Source organism: Drosophila miranda, chromosome 4 (assembly GCF_003369915.1).
Source record: "Drosophila miranda strain MSH22 chromosome 4, D.miranda_PacBio2.1, whole genome shotgun sequence".
Taxonomy (NCBI): domain Eukaryota; kingdom Metazoa; phylum Arthropoda; class Insecta; order Diptera; family Drosophilidae; genus Drosophila; species Drosophila miranda.
In genome coordinates this window covers 11309774-11329944 of record NC_046677.1, presented here as the reverse complement: position 1 = coordinate 11329944, position 20171 = coordinate 11309774, and the positions used below count along the sequence as shown (strand labels likewise).

Genomic DNA, 20171 nt, shown 5'->3' with positions numbered 1-20171 from the left:
AAAATCGCGCACTTTGTCAGCCGGCAGCTGGAAAATCCGTCGCTGATTTAAAGCGGCTTGCCATTTTGCTTATAGGACTTAGTGCGGTCGTCGAAGGAAGGGTGACACTGCTGGGAGCAAAGGGGAATCCTGGTACAAGCAACAGGCAAATTAACGGTGTTTCGCTCAGTGTAGGAGGGTTCGTTCTTAATGAATTTCAACATCCAATGAAAACACAATCAACCAAAGTGGTTACTTATGCGGATGGCTCGGAAACGAGACCCAAAAACCTCAGGATCCCGCCCCCGCAAACGCCCCTTATATTCATTTTAAATTTGCCTACGGGTGAAGGAACCCAAAGGATCCGTTGTCTGCTCTGAGGTTTTCCTGGTGGGACGTCTACGCCGTCTGAATAATTAACGTCCAGGACATGAACGACACGGACATGGTCCGCAAGACAGGTGGGAGTGGGTGGCAGTCCGACAGGTGTGGGTGTGTGGGTGGTGCACGTAGCATGTAAATTGTTTCATTACGGACTACCTTTGGCGCCTGTAGCTCTCTTTTTTTTCGAGTGTATTTTCTGCCGTGGGAGTGTGTGTGGGCTACCAGTCCTACGAGCAGTATATGGCAATTAGGCTCAATCGAGAAAGAGTTGGCCAGAAAGTTGCGTACAACTTTCGAATGTTTTCTGTTCTCTCTCTGTGAAAATAACCCACTTTTCCGCTTTCCACTTTCCGCACTCCGCACACCACACTCCAGTTTTGCGCACATTCCAATCGCCGCCACTTGGCCAAGCAATTAGTGCAATTTGAAAAACTATCAACAGCCAACTTTGTAGCCAAAGCCAAAGTGGGGGGCGCCCCCGCCTCCCACTTAAGACAAATTACAATTCATTTGTGGGGGGTCGACTCCCACACACACACAACTACTGGGAGACCTACATCAATTGTATTGCGTAAGCTGGTGGGCGTGCGGGTGTGTGTCTGGTGGGGCACATTACACAATCGTAAAGGTAGCACCGATTTGATGATTACTCACCCACAACATCCAGGTAACCGACTTGACTCTTCATGGGATCCGTGTTTATTTGGCACATGTACCTGTCGAGGATTCGAAGAAAGGATATATGTGTTAAGGATACAATTTATGATACAGTAATGTAATTATATTTTATAGTTTTTTTATCTTCTTTCAACCGCAATTTGTATGCAAAATATACTAAAGAAAAGTTTGTTTTTCAGTCGGATACATTACCATCCTTTGTCGGATTCCTTAACATCACGTATACGCAATATCCAGGCACGTTTCTCCGCATGAGTTATGCTCATTCGATGGTTTTTGGTTATGACGTGATTTTGTATAGTTAAAATGGTCTGTGTATCGACACGTAGCCACGCAATCTGCCCAGAAAAAAACACACACAGTTTGTATTTGGTTAGATTTTGTTTTTGTAAAAAACTTAAACGTTCAGCGATTTCCACTTCCCCCCTTCCATTGCTAATGCCCGAGTGGCGTGAACGGAGCTCATTTATAACACAGCCAGAGGGAGAGGGAAGTGGAGCGGCAGCGGGAAAGTGTCGCGAAAAAAATGGTGATAGTTGCCCAAACGGTGGAAAATCTTCGGTACTCGTAGTGAAAAATGTGTTCAAAGTGAAATTGGTTTTCGTTAACGTTTTTTTTTTTTTTTGGTTTGGTTCTATGTTCTTAGTACTTGGGTTGATAAAGACCACTCGTAGTGTGAGAAGCCTTTGTCATCGCGGGTATTATGCAACATAGCTCAAAAGCGCAACAAAATACACAAAAAATAGACACGTAAATGTGTGTGGGTGTGTGCTATATTCTGAGTATTGCCTCCTGTTGTAGTTGTGAAATATTGAAATACCAACTATACGGTTCGGAATCCTCTAAGTATGGGAGCCACAAAGGAAAACCAGAAGAGAACTGTTTCGCCGGACAGTCAGAGTTTGATTTGATCTCTAGTTACTGGGCTTTGATTCGAAATAAGTAGCTTATTATTCTAGTGATTAAAATGAACTCGACTCGAATGCCATAAATGCCACATGATACAAATGGAGCAGTCGTGTTTTAAGGTACAGAGTTGGAGTCTAATCTAGGCATCAATTTTCGTATCTTTTAATTCGTCGGCCGCCAACAGCAACAGCTACAAAACGAGTAACGAGGAGAGATAATGATAATGTCGTTTCGTTTTGGTTAGTATTATTAACACAAAGGGTCTCGCCACGAGATGCCCAGGTCTCCATTTGGGCGCTGACTAACACAAAACACACACAAAAATGTGTGTGTGCTATTTACGTTTCGTTTCGGCAATTCATTGAGATACATTTTTATACGTTTGTGCTTGCCTATGGGTCACGAAATCAAAATAGCGCCCAGGGGCTTCGAAACGTGCCCCAGAGCCGGGCCAAAGGGCGTCGCAGAAAGGGTCAGGACAGCCCCAAAGCAACGCGCTTTGTGCGTTTAACGAACGACACGCAAAGGTAAAAGAAAAAAGTTTCGCCCCAAAGTATGCCACGTTTTCAGCTGATGAAGTGTAAACGGTTCCGACTGACAGCGGACCCTGAATGAAGAGATGGCAGAGACAGACAGAGTGAGGGAGAGGGAAACTTACCTTATAGGTCTGCAAATTATCGACAACGCACTGAAGGACCGCCTCCCGACTCACGGGCACTGTGACATTCTGCAAGAGTTCGCCAAACTTTGGAAGATCTAAGAAGAGTCAAAGACAATGTGATTAATACAAGTGGCTGATTGGAAGGGATCCCCGTGCCAAATATAGCCAAAATTATCTTAGATCGAAGGTTCCTGGCTTACAGGTATTCGATGTAAGTTAAGAACCTCCGCTCTAAGATAGTGCGGCTTTCATCAACGGCCCCAAAAGTACTACAAGTGTGTGCAAAAAGTGCTGTGTATCTTGTCTCAATGTATGGGTATGTACCTTTCCCTAGAAACACACAATTTCCCTTAACTCTGATTACATTTACAAATTAAAGGTTAATGAAAATAAATTGCATTCCATTTCATTTAATCTGCGTTGTGCCCTGATTTAAGTTGCAGATATCCAGTGGCCCATTTTACATTTTGCTTTGTGTTTTAGCATAAACCCACATCAACGGACCGGAGGCCCCACACAATCATGGCCTAGACCAACGAACGGCCTGGCCTGGCCTGTCACTCAGTTCTCAACCAGTCAATCAAAAGGCGGGGCGGGGCGGTGCGGCTGTTCAGTGAAGCGGCCAAAAGCGCGTTGACTTTAAACGCGCGCCCGCAAGTATGCAACAGATTTGTGGTTTTCTGTTGGGTAGTGGTGGGAGGGGGGGGGGGACGGATGGAACTTAAAACTTGGCCGCCAGGCTACTGCCTACTGCTGCTGCCTTTCTGTTTAACTGTTTGTGTTTGTGTTTGCACTTGTTTGTCGCTGACATCCCAGGCAGCAGCAGCAGCAGCGGCAGCAAAGCAAAGTTTTGCGCCCCACGCATATACTCGTAATAAAATAAAATACAAAAAAAGACGAGCCTCGGCTCATTCTCTCATATGCGGGGCACGCATCGGTTAAGGCAAATCAACACATAACAATCTTGTACTTAAAATGCGTAAACAAGGCGATAAGCAAGGGGTGTAGCAGCCAGGGCCTTGTCCTGAGGATGGGCCTTCACTCTGGGTGTCTGTGTGTGTGTGTGTGTGTGTCCTGGGGAATGTTTTTTGATGTTTATTGATGCGGCCGTAAATCTCAATTGTGGCGCGCAGAGCCAAAACGGCGGGAAAGTGCGCAAAACGGGCAACTTTTTGCCTGTTTTTGCTTGTTGTGGGTCCCCACATCCTGCGGTTGATTGTCGCCTAATCTCTGGCTAAACATCACGTTTTGAGTAGTCCTTGATACCCTTACGTTTGTGCGGTGTAATCACTAGATTCATGGGGCTATAAGCTGAAGGACTTTCCTCCATCAGTGAACAAATTATATAGCCATAAAGGTGGCTCAAAGACTCAAAGAGCATCAGAGCTTCTGCTTCTCTCGTTCTCTCTGTTTTCGTTGTTTGTTTCTTGTGCGCCCTGAAGTATGCCTCACTTGATAATAATAATGGGAGTCCCCATGCCCCGCACTAATAAGCTCCATTACACAGACAGCCCTTCGATGCGTCAAATCCGTAGCAGACTGTCCTCAATGGCTGCCATTCCCACACACAGAGCGCTCCAACGGTTTGTTTCGTCATCGTCTGTCGCCTTTTGCCAACTCATTTGATTTGTATTGATACGCACAGATACGAGTACTCCTACGTATGTGTACCCTCTGTATAAGTGTGTGTTTATGTGTCTAAGTGTGTGTCCTTATGGCCTACTTCCCTTATGCCTCTTCTGCCCCTTTTGAGGCTCGTCTGAGGCGTTCGTGTGTGCAAAATTTGTTACGTCTTTGGGATTGAAAGTGTGATTGTTTAGTGGATTTATGGGCATATGAAATTAGGATTTAATGTGCATATGCTTTAGGGATATATTGCATCTTATCCCCTTAGCCGACGCGTCGCTGTGTGCTTAACAAAATGTTTATGATATTTTTGAGCTGAAAATCCCCTGGCTAACCGGGAAGCTCTCTGCTAATTTTTTGTGCCGTTTTCGGAGCGCCTTTTATGGCGGCTTAAGTTCCCCGCAAACTTCAAGAAAGGCCCCGCCGGAAAACAAATGCAATTTGAATGCTGATAATGTGCGGGCTCTTAACTCATCCGGAAGTTTTCCGGGGCTTGAAATTATAAACTGCTTTTGGCTTAGTCACGAGTACCTAATGGGCCACTTTCTCAAGCTGCCGCCCCCACTCTTTGGCTGCTGCTGCTTAAAGCCAAGTTTATTAAGTCTCCTCGACTTGACTGGCATTCCAACTTAATAAGCAGCAGCAGCGGCAGGCAGCCATCAACAGAGGCAGGCAGCAGCAGTGGCAGGCAGCAGTGGCAGTGGCAGCAACAACAAGTAAATGGCGCTATTTAAATGCTAAACAACTCTATTAAGTTGCACGACACACAGATACAGATTCAGATACACACATGCATGCCAGCCAGCGTACATGCGATACTTTCTCTCCATATCCATGCCAAGGGCACAAGCTTAGCATTTTCTCCCGGGCCGCCTTTTCAGAGACAGAAAACTGAACCTCAGCACGTTTCAAATACAATTTACAATAAATAAAATTTAAAAGCGAGAAAAAAGACTGCGACAAGAGCTAAAGCAACTCTGAAGGCTGGGACTCTCAGACAGAGAGACAGCGAGGCAGCGAGGGAGGGGGGAGATGTGGAGGCTGAGAGGCAAAGGGCCGCATGCCGCACAGGCAGCTGACTTAATGGCGCCTGGCGAGGCATGGGAGGGATGGAGGGTGGCAGGGCTGCTGGCAGACAAGAAATGAGCACGTGACGACACTGGGGATAAGTAAAATGATATGGAAACACGGCACAGAACTCAGGTGCAGGGCTCCTCTCTCTCTGTCTCGCTCCACTCTGTGTCGGAGGGCTCACAATTAAATACTCTTAAAATCATAATTAAGAAAGAAAAAAGCGAACCTAGGGGTTTATTTTAATTTACTCAAAGGGCTTTTCTAACTCCCTTGAAGTTTAATTAATAATTTGGTCTTTGTTTGATTGAATTTTGTTCATTTTAAACTCCTATATTAGGTGTGCAGACACTGCCCAAGGCACAGCATCCAACTTCGCCTCGCTGTATCAATATTATCCTGATATCCTGGTTGTGCAAACACCAATCCCACACCTATTCCTGTCATTTGTTCGTGCACACACTCGCATAAATGGAAAATTGGGAACTTTGTATAAATCAATTAGAAGTAAATTTAAATTACTATTAAAACGTTAAAAAAATACAATAGCAAATAATACATTTAAAATTTAAAAAAATGAGTGCAGAAAGACTAAACCTTTAAACAAATATTTTTAAATTAAATTTAATTTAGATTTAATTTGAATTAAAAATTAAAAAAGAAATTAATTTAAGCTCCCATAAAAACTTGAAAAAATATAATAATAAATAAATAATAATAAGAGATAAATTAGATAAAAAAATCAATAAATACGGAAAAACTAAACCATTGACTAAATCAATTAAAAATAAAAATAAAAATATTTGTATTAACACAACAGCGTGAAATAAACAGAATAATAAAAAAAAAAATTAATAACTTAATACGGCAAGAAATTCAAAACCTTTGACTAAAGCAATAAAAAATAAAAAAAACAACAATAATTACGTTTCTATAAAAACTTAAAAAAAATATAATATAAAATAATTCATATTAATAAATCAATACAAAATAATAAAATGGAATAATCCAAAATAATACATACAGAAAAACTAAACCTTTGACTAAATACATTAAAAATAAACTAAATAATATTTTAGTTGACATAAAAGTGTGAGACCAATATAATAATAAATAAATTAATAATGTAAAAATAAATTAATTAATACGGAATGAAATTCTTTGACTAAATACATTAAAAATAATAATAAATAATAATAATAATTAATCAATAAATACCGCATGCAGAGGCCCAATCTAATATCACATTAAAGTTTCTTGGACACCAATGGAATATCCCAAGCCAGATATATCCTTTACTTCCCACACTGTTATTCTACAGTGCCTCTAACCCATACACTTCTCATTGAAGGGGACCCATTCCAAAGCCAATCACCAGCTGCATGTACCCCAAGCCGAAACGATTCAGAAACTTGCTGCAGACGCTGTAGACACTTTCCTTGTACTTTCCTTGTGGAATATATGGAAATTCAAGTTGTTGGCTTTGCGGGATATGCCAGAAGGGGTACAGGGGTAGAAGTGATGCGGGGGGATGCTAGCGTATGACTTACCTTTCTCTGGTATCGCATTGACGACCGTATCCTCGCGTATGTCTTCAAGTAGCTCATCCTTATTTTGCATTTCCGCTGTACGTGAGAGAGAGAGAGAGAGGGGGAGATAGATTTTCGTACCGTTGCATACCGTCGTCAGTCAAGGCATGAAAAAGAGTTGATCCAGTGCATAAGAGGGGGCCAAAGCGAGTGGAAAAGCAAGAGGGAGAAAGAGAAAGTATACATTTAGAGAGATGTAGTTAATATTGGCTTGGTTATCCTTAGTGTAAATTCAATTTGCGGCAAGAGCGGTGTGTAAGGAATATAAACAGATATCTTCTTTCCCTTGTTGGGTCGTTCGGTTTTCCCTGCAAGCAACTTGGAAAAGTGGCAGCTTAAAACCAACCAAAAACCGCACCCCAAGCCGCACGAACCAACACCCAACACCCACAAAAGAAAGTGGAGCTGTGCAATGGGAAAACTTTTCGTTTCGTTGCATTTTTCCAATATTTTAGGGTCACATTTTCAACGCCTTTGCCTTTACGGCCACGCTCGAGCAGCTTGTAATTTTCACACAGCCGCAAAATGAAGTTGCAACTTGACTTTTGTGCAGCATCAGGGGAGGGGAGGGGGAATCGATTAGGGGTTGCACCGGTCCCCCGAACAGGTAAATGCACACACACGCCTCATAAAATATTTAGTGAATGCCAAAACCGAAATAGGGGTAAATAGATTTACGTTTATGAGGTTTCCGTTTAGAATGTGGAAACATGAGAGTGCCTCCCGCCTCGCCGTGTCATTGGACGACATAATTAACAGAGAATTAGGCTGGAATTCGTTGGAAAACCATAGAGAATTTCGGAATAGTTAACCCCGTTTAACCCGATGCTTAAATTAATTAAAGGAAACTCTATATTTCGGCATAGAACGCTTGTACTCCCAGTATTGATTTTCATTTCACTCTTATGGCGCTATTTTATTTTTATTTTGCCAGGGGTTCAACGGCATTGACATCAAATAATGTTATTTAGAAGCGCAAGGACCTTGGACTCGACTGTTGGGGGGTCGCTCTCTGTGGTGCGTGCAGACAGACAAGTCAATAAACCAAATGGATTGCCATTTCTACAACGAGATGTGGATGGAACCTTCGAACCGAATGGCAAGACGCAGACAGACAGACAGGAGTGTAGTGGAGTGCTCTGAGAGGCTGGGAAGAAACAAATTTTCAATTAATTTTCATGTTGCGTAGGAGCCTTGGAAACAGTTTGCATTTTGCATTTTAATAAACGCCAAGCACATGCTAACTGGACGGAAGGAGGAAGGGAATGGGACGTTCCTTCGACTTGTCGCAGCTGCCTGGCAATGCAAATACATTTTGTGGTTGCAGCGCCCGAAAGTATGCAATAAATTCGATTTCTACTAGGATAGAGAGAGGAGAAAAAGCAACTGGAAATGGGAATGGGAATGGGCATTGAGGGGGGTTTCACAGTGTGACCAAAGCCGCGTCTCCGGCAAAGGCAAACATCAAGAAGTTTTTGTATTCGACTTCGGTTTCTCTCTCTCCCTCTCTCTCTCTCTCTCTCTGTCTGCCGCTGCTGTTCTGTAATATTTTCTGTATGTCGCATCTCCCAACTCCGACTGTCTCTGTCTCTGCTTTTGAATTCCTTTCGTTTCTTGTGGCTTTTGGCTCATGTGCAGACATGGAAAACGCATTGAATGGGGGCAACAAATGTTGCCAGGAGAAATGCTATGCTGTGCTACGTGCTCTAGGACCAGACAGTGCCGCTGCACACACACACAGCAAAGCCCCGAAAGAGTTGTGAAAGTTGTTCGAAAAAGTTCCCTTCTTTCCTGCTTTCTATGCTTTCCATGACGTGATTTGCAGGCAATACGACGTGACCGTGAAAAATAGTAGAACGAGGCAAAAAGAAGGGAAGCTCTCGCAAGGAAAAGAGTCTGTGCTGGAACATTTTGGGATTGCCACCAATTCTGTGGCAAGTGTAGATAAATGTTTGATAAGGAAGAACTTCCAGAACACTGAAATAGAAATTCTCTTTGGACCACCTTTAAGAGCCATTAAAGCGTTTCCATCCCGCACAAAATATAAGCCCGTAATTTGCCTACTTTCGAGTCCACTTAGCTGCACACCTTTAGGGGCTGCCACCCCCGCCCCAATTGCTGTCTAACCTCAGAACTTCATTAGCCAAAGAGCACGCACTGCCCCGGCCCCGAAAAGCATTGAAACGACAGAAACAACAAACGAAAACGAAAAGGAAATCTTCAAATAAAGAAAAACGACCGAACGAGCGATGCTATAAATTGCACGGGCGGCACAAAATAAATGTAAAGTAAATGGCGCTAATTCAAAGTAGATTTATTTATTATGCCATTTTTGGCTCTTTGCGGCACAGCGCCAAGAAATATGCTTTAAATTTTCCATCCCAAACATTGTCGCTGGCAGACAATGAGACAGCGACAGAGACAGCGAAAGCGAACAGGGGGTAGCAGCGGGGGGAAACATGGGTTCGGTTCCACGGCGGAGAGGCGCTCCCTCCACGCCATTACAGGAACAGGAACAGAAACACCAAACACAACGAAGGCGTAGCCAAAACAAAACATGCAAAAAATGGGAAAACAAAATTGAAAGTTTTCGCGAGATATTTGGACTACGAAATACCCTGTATACCTGCATATGATATGTTTCGTGGAATTGATTATTTAAAAATCATCTTTATAATATCAAGAGACTTTTTCCTACTACTTTTCCCATAATAATATTTGTATCTAATGTTTTTCTTAATAAATGTATACATATTTAATATAAGTCACACCAATATCTACTATTATCTATTATTTTGTATATGTATCTACCTATATTTTTTCAATAATATTACTCTATTTTTAGAATAGCTCAAATAGTAATATAGTTCAATAGTATGGTATAAAGTACTTAATAATAATAATAATATACTATATAATATAGTAATAGTTCAAAAATCAGCTCGATGTACATATCTGTTTTTTCCAATGGTTTTTTTTAACAAGCTCCCATCACTTTTTTTATTTTTCCTCAAACCCAAAATACCCCTAAGGGCTATGCGTATTCCAGGGTATATAAAGCAAAAGCAAACAAATGAAAATATATTTTGGTTGTGCGCCGAAAATTATGCAACAACAACAAAAACACACACCAGAGAAGCTCCAAAGATCCCGCCCTGCCTGGAGCCTGGAGCCATCGCCGCCACTTCTATGGACAGCTGTAGGTTCTCCGAGAGTTCTGCTGTTCTGCTTCTGAGGCGGATTTTAATTTACGCTCTTCCTTTTTTTGTGTCTCACTTTGCACTCCCTCAAAAGAGAGCACACCGAGGGGGGAAGATGACTGAGAAGCATAGCACCTGCTGCCAGCGACAGGCAGCGACTGCTGGCTGTTGTGTCTTTCCCCGCTGTTTGCTGTTGATTTTTCTTAACGCATTTAAGCCAATTCTCGCCTCTTCGCCGCTCACTCACTCACTGTCTCTGGTCTCTAGATGATTTATTAGCCAACAGACAGCGAAGGGACGCCGGCGGGCAGAGAGCAACCGAAACGGAACCCAGAGCCTCCTCCGCCAGAGATTATCAGTGTACGGTCTAGAGAGGTGTCAACGACTGCCGCCTTGCCTGTAAATTTGTACAAATTTGTCTATGATTCCGGTAAGTGTTGGTAAGTGTTTGCTCATGGCCCGGCTAATGATTCCAATTAGTGGATGGAGGGGCCGCAAGTTTACACAAGTTCGGGGAGGGGATGCGAGGCCTAATGGCGGTACGCGACTTAAAGAGCATTATCCTTATCTTTGTTTTGATATCCATTGAGCAACACCTTCTTTCCATTCGAACCATCATTAATCTCTCGATGGCCAAGTTTCTGAGGCAACTTCGGCAGCGCGCGCTCCTCAGTCCAAAATGATGATAAAACTTGCTGCTGCGTACGTGATGGAGAGTCCTCTCCGTCCGTGAATGCGTCCGTGGATGGAGGGAGGATCACACTTTGTTGCCAGCTTAATGCATTTCCCTCATGGCACGAGGCGAGAGAAAGGAGAGAGGTCTGCTCGGGGGATAACTTTCAAATCAGAAGCAGGCAAATTTTGTGATACAATTTCTATGAAACACTTGCATTCGAGCTATCAGGTGTCGAGTTTTGCTTTTGTTCTCGCTCTCCATCGGCATTTCCCCTCTCCATTTTCCATTTTCATATTCAGTTTTCGAAACAGAAAACTGACGGAGCACAAAACTTTGTGGCTAATTGAGTTGTGTGCCATATTTGATATGTGGCAGTCAGAACAAGTTTGATTAGAGATTCCTCAAATGGCTAAAGGCGGCCCCGCCCCCCGTCCCCCTGCCATTCCCATGCAAGCAGCAATTCAACAGTCAGTAAATTAAATTTCAACTTAGAGTTTAAGAGGGGAGCGGCGGGGCGGAGGCAACTTCAAACGGCCCCAACAACAGCAGAGGTCCAGCAGGGGAAAATTATGTTAAAGCAAAACATTCGCCAAGAGGCAATACCAAAAACAACTCAAAAAACGAAAGAAAAGCGAAACAACGAATGAGGAGAACAAACTACGAAAAGAAGTACATAGTTGAAAATTACGACCTAAGGATACCCCGAGAGGAGGGAGAGAACAACAAAGAAAGACAGAGAACATACTGGAATTTCAAGTCGTATTTCTGGTTGAAATAAATCCAAAAAATATCTACAATATTTCGGACAAAATCGGAGCTATATTTAAGGAAAATATATCTTTCAAAATGTGTTTCTACACCCAGAGAAAAAAGTCTTGTAAGCAGAAATATACATAAATTTTATCATTAATATGAAAGTATTTAATTTAAACATGTTTAAACTAGCTATTATATTAATAATAATAAAAAACATGTATCATATCATATCATCATAACATATGAAATTTGTAGGCTTTCATATATTATATTTATTTTAAAGTGTTTTAAATTTATATTGAATATGGGCCGTATTAAAATGATTTTTTTATGCATTTATGTTTACACCAATATTAATTATGTATATTTTATTTTGCTTTGAATTCAAAAATCGAAAGTTTAGTTTCATTTAATGGGTAACACAACCACACAACCATTTTTCTCTGAGATTAGGGGGATAGAGAATACTTTTAGTTATAATCAAATTAGAGTCATATATCCTGAAATACGTTGTGGAAAAATTCCATCCATAAGCACTAGCTACTTCTAATTCCCCTCTAGACCTTCGAAAACCCTACCATTTCACCTGTTACATATCCTCCAGCGATTGCAGCATACCCCTCTGCCACCAGGTACCCACAAGCAACAAGAGAGACCACCAATAGAGACCACCCAAAGAGCAGCAGCAGCAGCAAAAAATAAAGTACAAATTACAAGAACTAAAGCAAATAAAGAGCAAAAGCAGGAGGAAACAACAAGAGTCGCGACGCGTCGCGTCGCACACTTTAACACACGGTGACACGGCCTCAAAGGCCAACAGCGACCGTGATTGTTGTACTGCAGTCGCCACCCCAGCACCCCAGCACCCTACCACCCTCTGCCACGATACACACTCCCCTCTTTGATTACCGCTCCACTCGGCAGGCAGCAGCTCATCCGCTTGGTTGCCACCAACCAAGCGCCAGGCGCCACACAAAAAAAGGTCTTGCATACTTTTAGTTGCAACGCGAAAGCGTGTGAAAAAAGCACACACACACACACATAGACAGCAGGAAAAATGGCGACGGATAAAAGGGAAATGACATAGAATGCGCAAAGTGCATGTGTCTGTGTCTGTGTCAGTGCCTGTGCGTGTGTGTGTGCGGTGTGCAGAGCGACAAAATTTTCTGCAGTCAGTGGGGAAATTGTTGAAAAATTGTCAAACAATTGCCGCTACATCAGAAAAGGAAAAGCTACAGCAGCACTGGCGGAAAAGCTAAAAAAAAGAGCAAAGGAAATGCATGCAGAGAGCAAAAAGAGAGAAAGGGAAAGCAAACAAACGTGAAAATTCAATCAAGATTCATCGAAACCCAAACAATAATTGATAATTGTACAAGCGGAAAAGCGGAAAAGCAGCTTTCGAATAGCTGATAATTAACCAAAAGGGAAAACAGAAAAACAGGACCAAATATACGGTCCACAAATGAGACCCTGTAGGGCACTCCCAGGACAACTATGGACTCCCAGCAGCACAGCACCACAACACAGCACATGCTCTCGCTCTAGTGCAAAATCCCATATGCAAATCCCTCTTTAAAAACTCTTTTTTGGGGCCACAAAAAATTCATGGGATCCCATGGTCAAGTCATGTCAAGTCATAAACCCAGAAACTGACGACCTAAAGTGCCATCAATCACAATGTCAATCACTTTTTGTCATAAGTAGATACTCAAACAAGGACCCAGGACGACGCACACAGCACACATACGGCCACAGTGGATCCGGAGGGAGCATGAGGGAGGATACATTTACAGAGGTTCAACATTGTGTGTGGCAATGTCAACGTTTGTCCACTTGTTGAACAGCCCAAGCAGAAGGAGGAGCGAGGGGGAGGAACCGTAGCAGGAACAGGAGACAGACGGCAGAGGGCAAGTCATAGACAAAGAAAACTTAAGTGGTCACTGTCCAGGGAGCAGCAGCAGCAGCATGTGTGGGATCTCCACACCGTGTGTGGCACAGAGGCAGGTCCATGAGTAAGCCACAATACGCATACGCCATGTGGGGACACCGGACCTCCCCCCTCCCCCCTCCCTCCTTAATTATGCTGTGGGCTCTTTATGCCTGGGCGGACAATGACAACTTAAACAGCCACTAAAGCTAACCTGGCACGTGCTGCCCTCTTCCCCTTTCGCCATATCTCACTCTCTGCCGCTCTGCCCCTCTGCCCCTCTCTCTGTGGCACTGTGTTCAATGAGCCCCACTGTGTGTGTTATTTGGGGGCTCCTGCCAGTCACATAATTCACTTGAAATGACATCCAGATAGCTTTTCTAAATGGCGGCAACGCGGGAGACGGGGGACGACACTCGAAAGTTTTAGACCTTGTGGCCCCACACACAGCCGAAATGAAAAGTGAAAGAAGGAGTGATCAAAAGCGCATGTACCATCAGCCCTGTTTCGAGTTTCATTTTCGTTAAATTGCCGGGAAAAGGAACTTGAGAACAAGGTTGATGGGATTCCTGTTATGAAATCTACTCACCCAAGTGATGTGCTATGTGATCCCGCTCCTCGGACTCGCCAATGATAAAGTCCTGATGCTGCTGATGATGCATCATATCCAGGTGGTGGTGCATATCCCCGTCATCGTCATCGTGGTCATGGTCGTGCATCATATCGTGGTCCTGGGCCTGGGCCGAGAGGATGAGCGAGAGGAGGCAAATGGCCGAGGCGATGGCGGCAACAATTAGCCTTGCGGATATTTCCGGCATTTTATGCTTCCGCTGCAATTTCATTTTCCGACATTGCTGCTGCTGCTGCCTCTGTTGCTGCCGTCGCAGCATTGCTGCTTCCGCTGTCAGCGGAAATATTTTAATTTTCATTTTGTTATGCCTGTCCGTGTCCGTGTGTCTATGTGTCTGTGTCTGTATTTGTCTATTCCTTTTTTTTTGTGTTGTAATTTTTCTCTTCCCACTGTAGCTTTCTTTTGCTTTCTTTTATTGCTTGGCTCGTTCTCTAGACTTCACTTTCGATTCGCTGTGATACTCAAATATTTATGCACATCCATTTGATGCTCAGCCTTTGGCCAATTGGCTGTACGTGGCATTTCCATTGCATAACTGCAGGCGCAGAGCGGATGTGTCCTGGAAAATAGTGAACAAAAAATGGCATATAGAATACTCATACGTTAAATATTTCAGCAACAAATGAATGGCAATGCTGTTAATTTTTCAACGCATTTATTACGTATATTTTGCCCTCTGCCCTGCTGCTGCTGGCTTTTCCCTGCAGTCCTGTCCTGTTTCTCCGATTTCCTTTCTGTGTTGTTTTTTTTTACTGCCGCAAGTTCTCATCATTGCATTATTAAATATCATTTCATTATTTATGCATCCACATGTACACATATTCGCACAGTCGTGCCGCCCACCTGCTCTAGCCTCCTGCTGTTGCCTCAATCTATGTGGCCATAAATTATGCACAATTGTATATTAAGGGAGCGGCAGGGAGGGAGCTGGAGCTGTTAACAGTTTACAAATTGTTCAAATGAGTGCGGTGGAAAGGGGGAAAAGAGGAAAAGGAGTGGGTGAGAAACCAGGCAAAAAGCTGTGTGGGAAATTCATTTAAAAGCTAACCCTACAACTGCCCTGCACACCCTATCATCCTGTCATAATTCTAAACGGATTAAGCGCATTATATTTTCATAATTGATTTTTGGTCTTCATTTGCTAAAACAGCAAAGGATTTTCACCTGCAATTTTCCAACGGAGATGAATAATTTACCAAAGAAAATTCCAAGGAAATCAAACGGACCTTCGAGCACTTCCTTGTGATTCGATATTTTCTGTGTGTCTGCCATTTATTTTTAGGCATTAAATTAGAAATAAGGAGCTTATCGAATATGTTGTTTTGTATCCAAAATGGTCTTCATTTAAGACAATTTCAGAGCGTAATTAATAATGATTTAGTTAAAGGAACTACTAGCAGAATAAACCTGCCATTCCGTTGGTATTTATAATCCGATAAGTGTAATCATTTGATTGCCATCAACGCGTAGGCTATAAATATATGCCTCAACTATAAATACACCCAGTACTTAATGGATAAGTGTATCTTTTAATTGCTGGCTTATTCAATAATAATCCACATTTATCTATCACTCGTATTTGATTAAAATATTAAACTGCTGGAAACACAAATACCCGTGCAAATATTTAGACAAATAATCATTTGATAGTTTGCCTGATTTAATCATCAAGTGAGCATTAGGTTGCGGTTTGTAACGATTTCTTCTTCAACAAATGGAAATATTATATGCATTTTCCACAACATTTATGGCTTCTGCCACATAAATATTTTCTCTTAGTCAATTTTCTTAAGAATTTGCCATAGAATTGTGTATGTTTTCCCCCACCCCCACCCCATTCTCCGGCTACACTCAAACGTTTACTTGCGGCCCGAGCCCAGAGTCAGGGTCTCGGTAATCAAGGAGCCAGAAACCCAGCAGATCCTTCACTTTCCAATCGAGTCAGAGGGCCAACGAGGCGTATGGGTAACTGCTTGACATGCTTCATTTGCCACATAAGCAGCATGCAACATTTCCTAACCGCAGCAAATTCGTTGCCAGTTAAGCAAGCGCCCCTCCATCGTACTCTTTGTATCATTTTGTACATTTTGTATGCGGGGAGCGGAGAGGCCCAGGCGGATGCCTCGTTTAATTGCTAGAAAACTCCATAGCCAGAGAGCGCAGAGAGAAAGGGGGAACGATAGGGGGCGGACACACAGTCCATTGGGGATTCCAGGGGGAAGGGTGGGGGGGGGGGGGGGGAACTTGAAAACAAAAGTCGGGAGCAAAACGCAACGAGAGAAAAGCTGGCAGAAAGGCATTTAAACTTTTGGACAAGTTTAATTTCCCGTCGAGTGCGAGTACGGAGTAAGTGCCGAGGCGATGGCTCCCGACAGATACTCCAAAGATATCGTAGGGAAAAGGGACTGGGACTTGGACTAGGCATCGCTTATGAAATTGAAAGCCAAAAGGACTCTTGCCATTCGTTGATGGAATTGAGTGGCCTGGCAATCAACTAATTGCGGTAGCATTCCATTCTCCAGCCAGTCCTAGTTCCCACTCACTCACTGCCATATCGAAGGGTCCCTAAAAGCAAAAAAGGGTCCGCCCTTTTCATTATTAATATTATTATTATCTGCTTATTGTGGCCCCGCGTCGTTGATCATCAATGACCGCTGTCTGTTCCCCAATTTCTTTGGGTGGGGACTCGCCCTGTCCATTGGTGGGGTTTTCCCTATCCTTTGGCCGGGTTTCCATTGGTATCGCTTCCCCAGGTCCGTTGTTTTGGTTGATGTCGTTTTCGCTGTCCAGTTTATCTGTTGACCAGGTGGGATATTAATGAAGAATAATGCCAGCCTGTCCTCTATTATTATTTTCCCTTCTTTGTTTTCTTTTCCCTGCCTGGTTTTTGTCACCTTTTGTGTGGCCTTTCACCTTTTATTAGCTGGGTTTTTGTTTTTTTTTGGCTAAAAAATATCATAAAGATAAGGAAGACAACAAAAGAGAGACCCAGAGAGAAAAAGAGAAAGAGCAGCGCTGAAAACTTGAACGAAATGTGACAAATGGTTTTTTATTTAATAAATTGGCTTAACCGGTTGGCGTGTAACCGTTGGACATAACGGAACGGAATGGAATGAATGTCATGGAACCATAAACCCATGACCCGAGCCACTGACAGGCGGAGGAGGGGCGTTCACAGGACACGGGAGACGGGGTTAAGCCTGACATTCGGGGGCGTAATTGAGTGAAAAATGAAATGAGTTTGAGGCGTGGCATAAGCAGCATTACGCCAGAGAGTAGGGTTTTCCGAATGAAAAGAGAAATTAATAAAGGTAAAATGTATTGAATAATGAATAAAAATTCATCGGAAATTCATGAATTTAGCAATGAAAAAGGAGACATTCATTGCCATTCATTCATTATTCATTGCACACTCATTTTGTAGGCCAAATTATGAGTGATATCTCCAGAATCCCCCAGCGAATCAGTGAATGCTCTTAAGGAGAGATTTACCCTATCCATTAGGACTTCTGTTATCCTTCTGTTATCTTTGATACACAGTCAGTAGGAGAATCCTCCCAGGAGTCGTCGTCGTCCCATCTGCTGTTCCCTAGGCAAATCACTCCAAGGAGGAAACTCAAACAATGCCATAATGATAAATAGCCAGACAGAGGGCCGGGACACAGGCCTTCTTTGAGGACCAATAAGAACACGAAAAGCCCGGGCTAAGGACACGAAAAGCCCAAGTAAAGGACACGACTAACTAAGCAATTTTTGGACACCTTTTTCCTTCCTGTGTTTGCGTCATTAACATTTCTATTTGATTGCTGGCGGAGGGGCATTTCGCTTATTGTGCTTTTCTGTCTCTGTGTGACTTTTGCTCAGGTTTCTTTAGTTTCTTTAGTTCCTTTCTTCGTTTCTCGTGTCTCGTTTCTCGTTTGCTTTATCGCCAGCTGTCAATCGTTAAATGACAAACAATGAAATGCCAGCGATGCCCAGGCGATATCCTGCAAGGCGACAGCGGCGGGCGGGCGTCTATGATTTCCAGCTGCCAATGACAGTCGGCTAATCCCCGACAACATTCCTGCATTCCGTTTGGGAAAATGAAAATAACAAATGATACGAAATACCATATACCTTTCTACCTTTCAGAGCTCCTTCCATCTCTTTCTTGCTCCCTTTTCATATTTCTCACGCGATTGCCTTATCCGCATTCCCGCTTTCTCCCGGCACTCAGCATTCAGCATTCCGTTTGTGTAAACGTTTTGCTACTTTCGCGTGTCAAAAACTGCAGCAAAATGCCAAATAAAGGGCTTGTTTATGTCACCTGGAAATGGCAGGGGACTTTCGGTTGTGGAATCCTCCTTCTGGCGACTGGGGAGTCCTTAGTCCTTGGAGCTTCAGATGGCTGTCGCTGGTAATATGCAGAAAATCGCATTAACTTAAACGAAATACAGGCGGGATTGCCATCAACTTTGTCAGATATACGTGGAATGTAGAGGACGTTTTATAGGGCAGGAGTTCTCTGGGAGATCGTAGACATCATTTAGAACTTATGAACGATTGGATGCACTTTCAGTACTTAAAGGGATTGCCTTTCATTGATAGAAACATCCCACCAACTTAAGAGCTTCCCAAGCCCTACTAAAGGGTTCTTTTAGTCCACTTTCAGGAGTGCTTATCATTCAAAGTGCTTTTACTTTTTAACTTTCTCAACTCTTGGCTAAAACATAATTCCATTTGGCTTCCCATCAGCTGCAGATCTCATTTAACTAATTAATATTTTGCACCACGGGACAGCCACAGAATGGCGTTTACATCATTTGCAATAACTCATCCTCTCCTCCGCTGGGCTGTCCGCTCTGTTTCCTGTGTCCTATGTCCTGTGTCCCTTTGTTGTGCTGTGCATCGTTGCTTAGAATAAAAATCAAATCACAGCCAACGTCCATCTTGGCTGTCAGTTGCCAGTTGCCGGCAGCTTCTTCGCCTTGTCTTTTCTCAGCTGGAAAATTTCTTTTAATATGGAAACCCAAGCGAAATGTGTATATAAAAAACGATGGGAAAATATTTGCTCCAACGCCCGGGATACACTAACTAGCTTGCAACAGCAGCAGCCGTTGCAGCTCTCTCCCTCTCTTTCTCCACCACCACCCATCGGTGCTCCTTACTCATTCTTTTCGTCTTGCATTTGATTAACCTACAAAAATGCATTTGGGCAAGAACATGGGCATCACTGGAGCACTGAGAGAAGCCTGGGTATCGAATGAGAGGAATTTGTGTGAAGGGTGCAACAAGAACACATGATCTCTTATATTATACAAATATAAAGCCATGTAAAGGAGGCTTTTTGGTTGTTAAACTTCGTTATTTCAAGCCACATGCAAAATTCTACAACTAGTCTGGCAAAACTGGTCTTTTAAAGGTTTCAAATCAATTATATTCTAAGTGTTCCTTAAATTCTTGGTCATTCAAATATAGATCTATTCTTTTGCTGTACTTTTTTAAGGAGTTTCGTTTGGAAATTCGTCTTTTAGCTACATCTTTGCTTGACATCCTATTTTAACCTAAAAAAATTTGCAAAAATTAATTCGAAAAAATGATTTAAAGGCCCCCAGATTTCTCCCAGTGCATGGTAGGTAGGGTGGGCTGGCTGTTTTGTGTTTGCAGCAGTTTCTGCATTTTTCTTAACGGGTAACTTTAATATAAATGCGGGCACTGTCAGCGGGGACGGGGCTGTGGGGAGGAGGGGTACGACAGCAGAATGAAAATGCATAAATGCATAAAAAATTGGCCAGCTTACAAGCAGCTTTACATATGCAATGCGGGTCGGGTCGGACGTTGGTGGTGGGGCAGTGCCGGTTGCCGGTTTCTGCGGGGTGTGCAGGGGTGCATGTGTGTGTCAACAATGTTGCGAGCAGAAATTTTTCCGACACGTGTTTGCTTTCCCCATGTGCTTCCGTTTCCTGTTCAAGGCAAGTGCCTATCCGTTCCCACCCCACCACAAGCCCCCTTTTGTGACCATTGATGTGACTTTTGGTCATTTGGCAAACCTTCTGCGGGGCATTAAAGAGTATGCTAAAAATTCAATTAATATTCGCGAAAAAT

General features: G+C 43.1%; 1 protein-coding gene across 2 annotated transcripts in view; it reads right to left on the bottom strand.

The window, feature by feature from the left end:
• Nucleotides 1-20171, bottom strand: part of LOC108163632 (cell adhesion molecule 2) — a 38597-nt gene that overhangs the window by 14709 nt on the left and 3717 nt on the right. For both annotated transcript variants that reach the window (XM_017299039.2, XM_017299038.2), the window contains exons 2-6: nt 14046-14646; nt 6859-6933; nt 2609-2706; nt 1234-1379; nt 1018-1079 (exon numbers count right to left, since the gene is read on the bottom strand). In XM_017299039.2, coding sequence (XP_017154528.1) covers nt 1018-1079; nt 1234-1379; nt 2609-2706; nt 6859-6933; nt 14046-14385 — 721 coding nt within the window. In that variant the 5' untranslated portion in view covers nt 14386-14646. The remainder of the gene's footprint in view (nt 1-1017; nt 1080-1233; nt 1380-2608; nt 2707-6858; nt 6934-14045; nt 14647-20171) is intronic.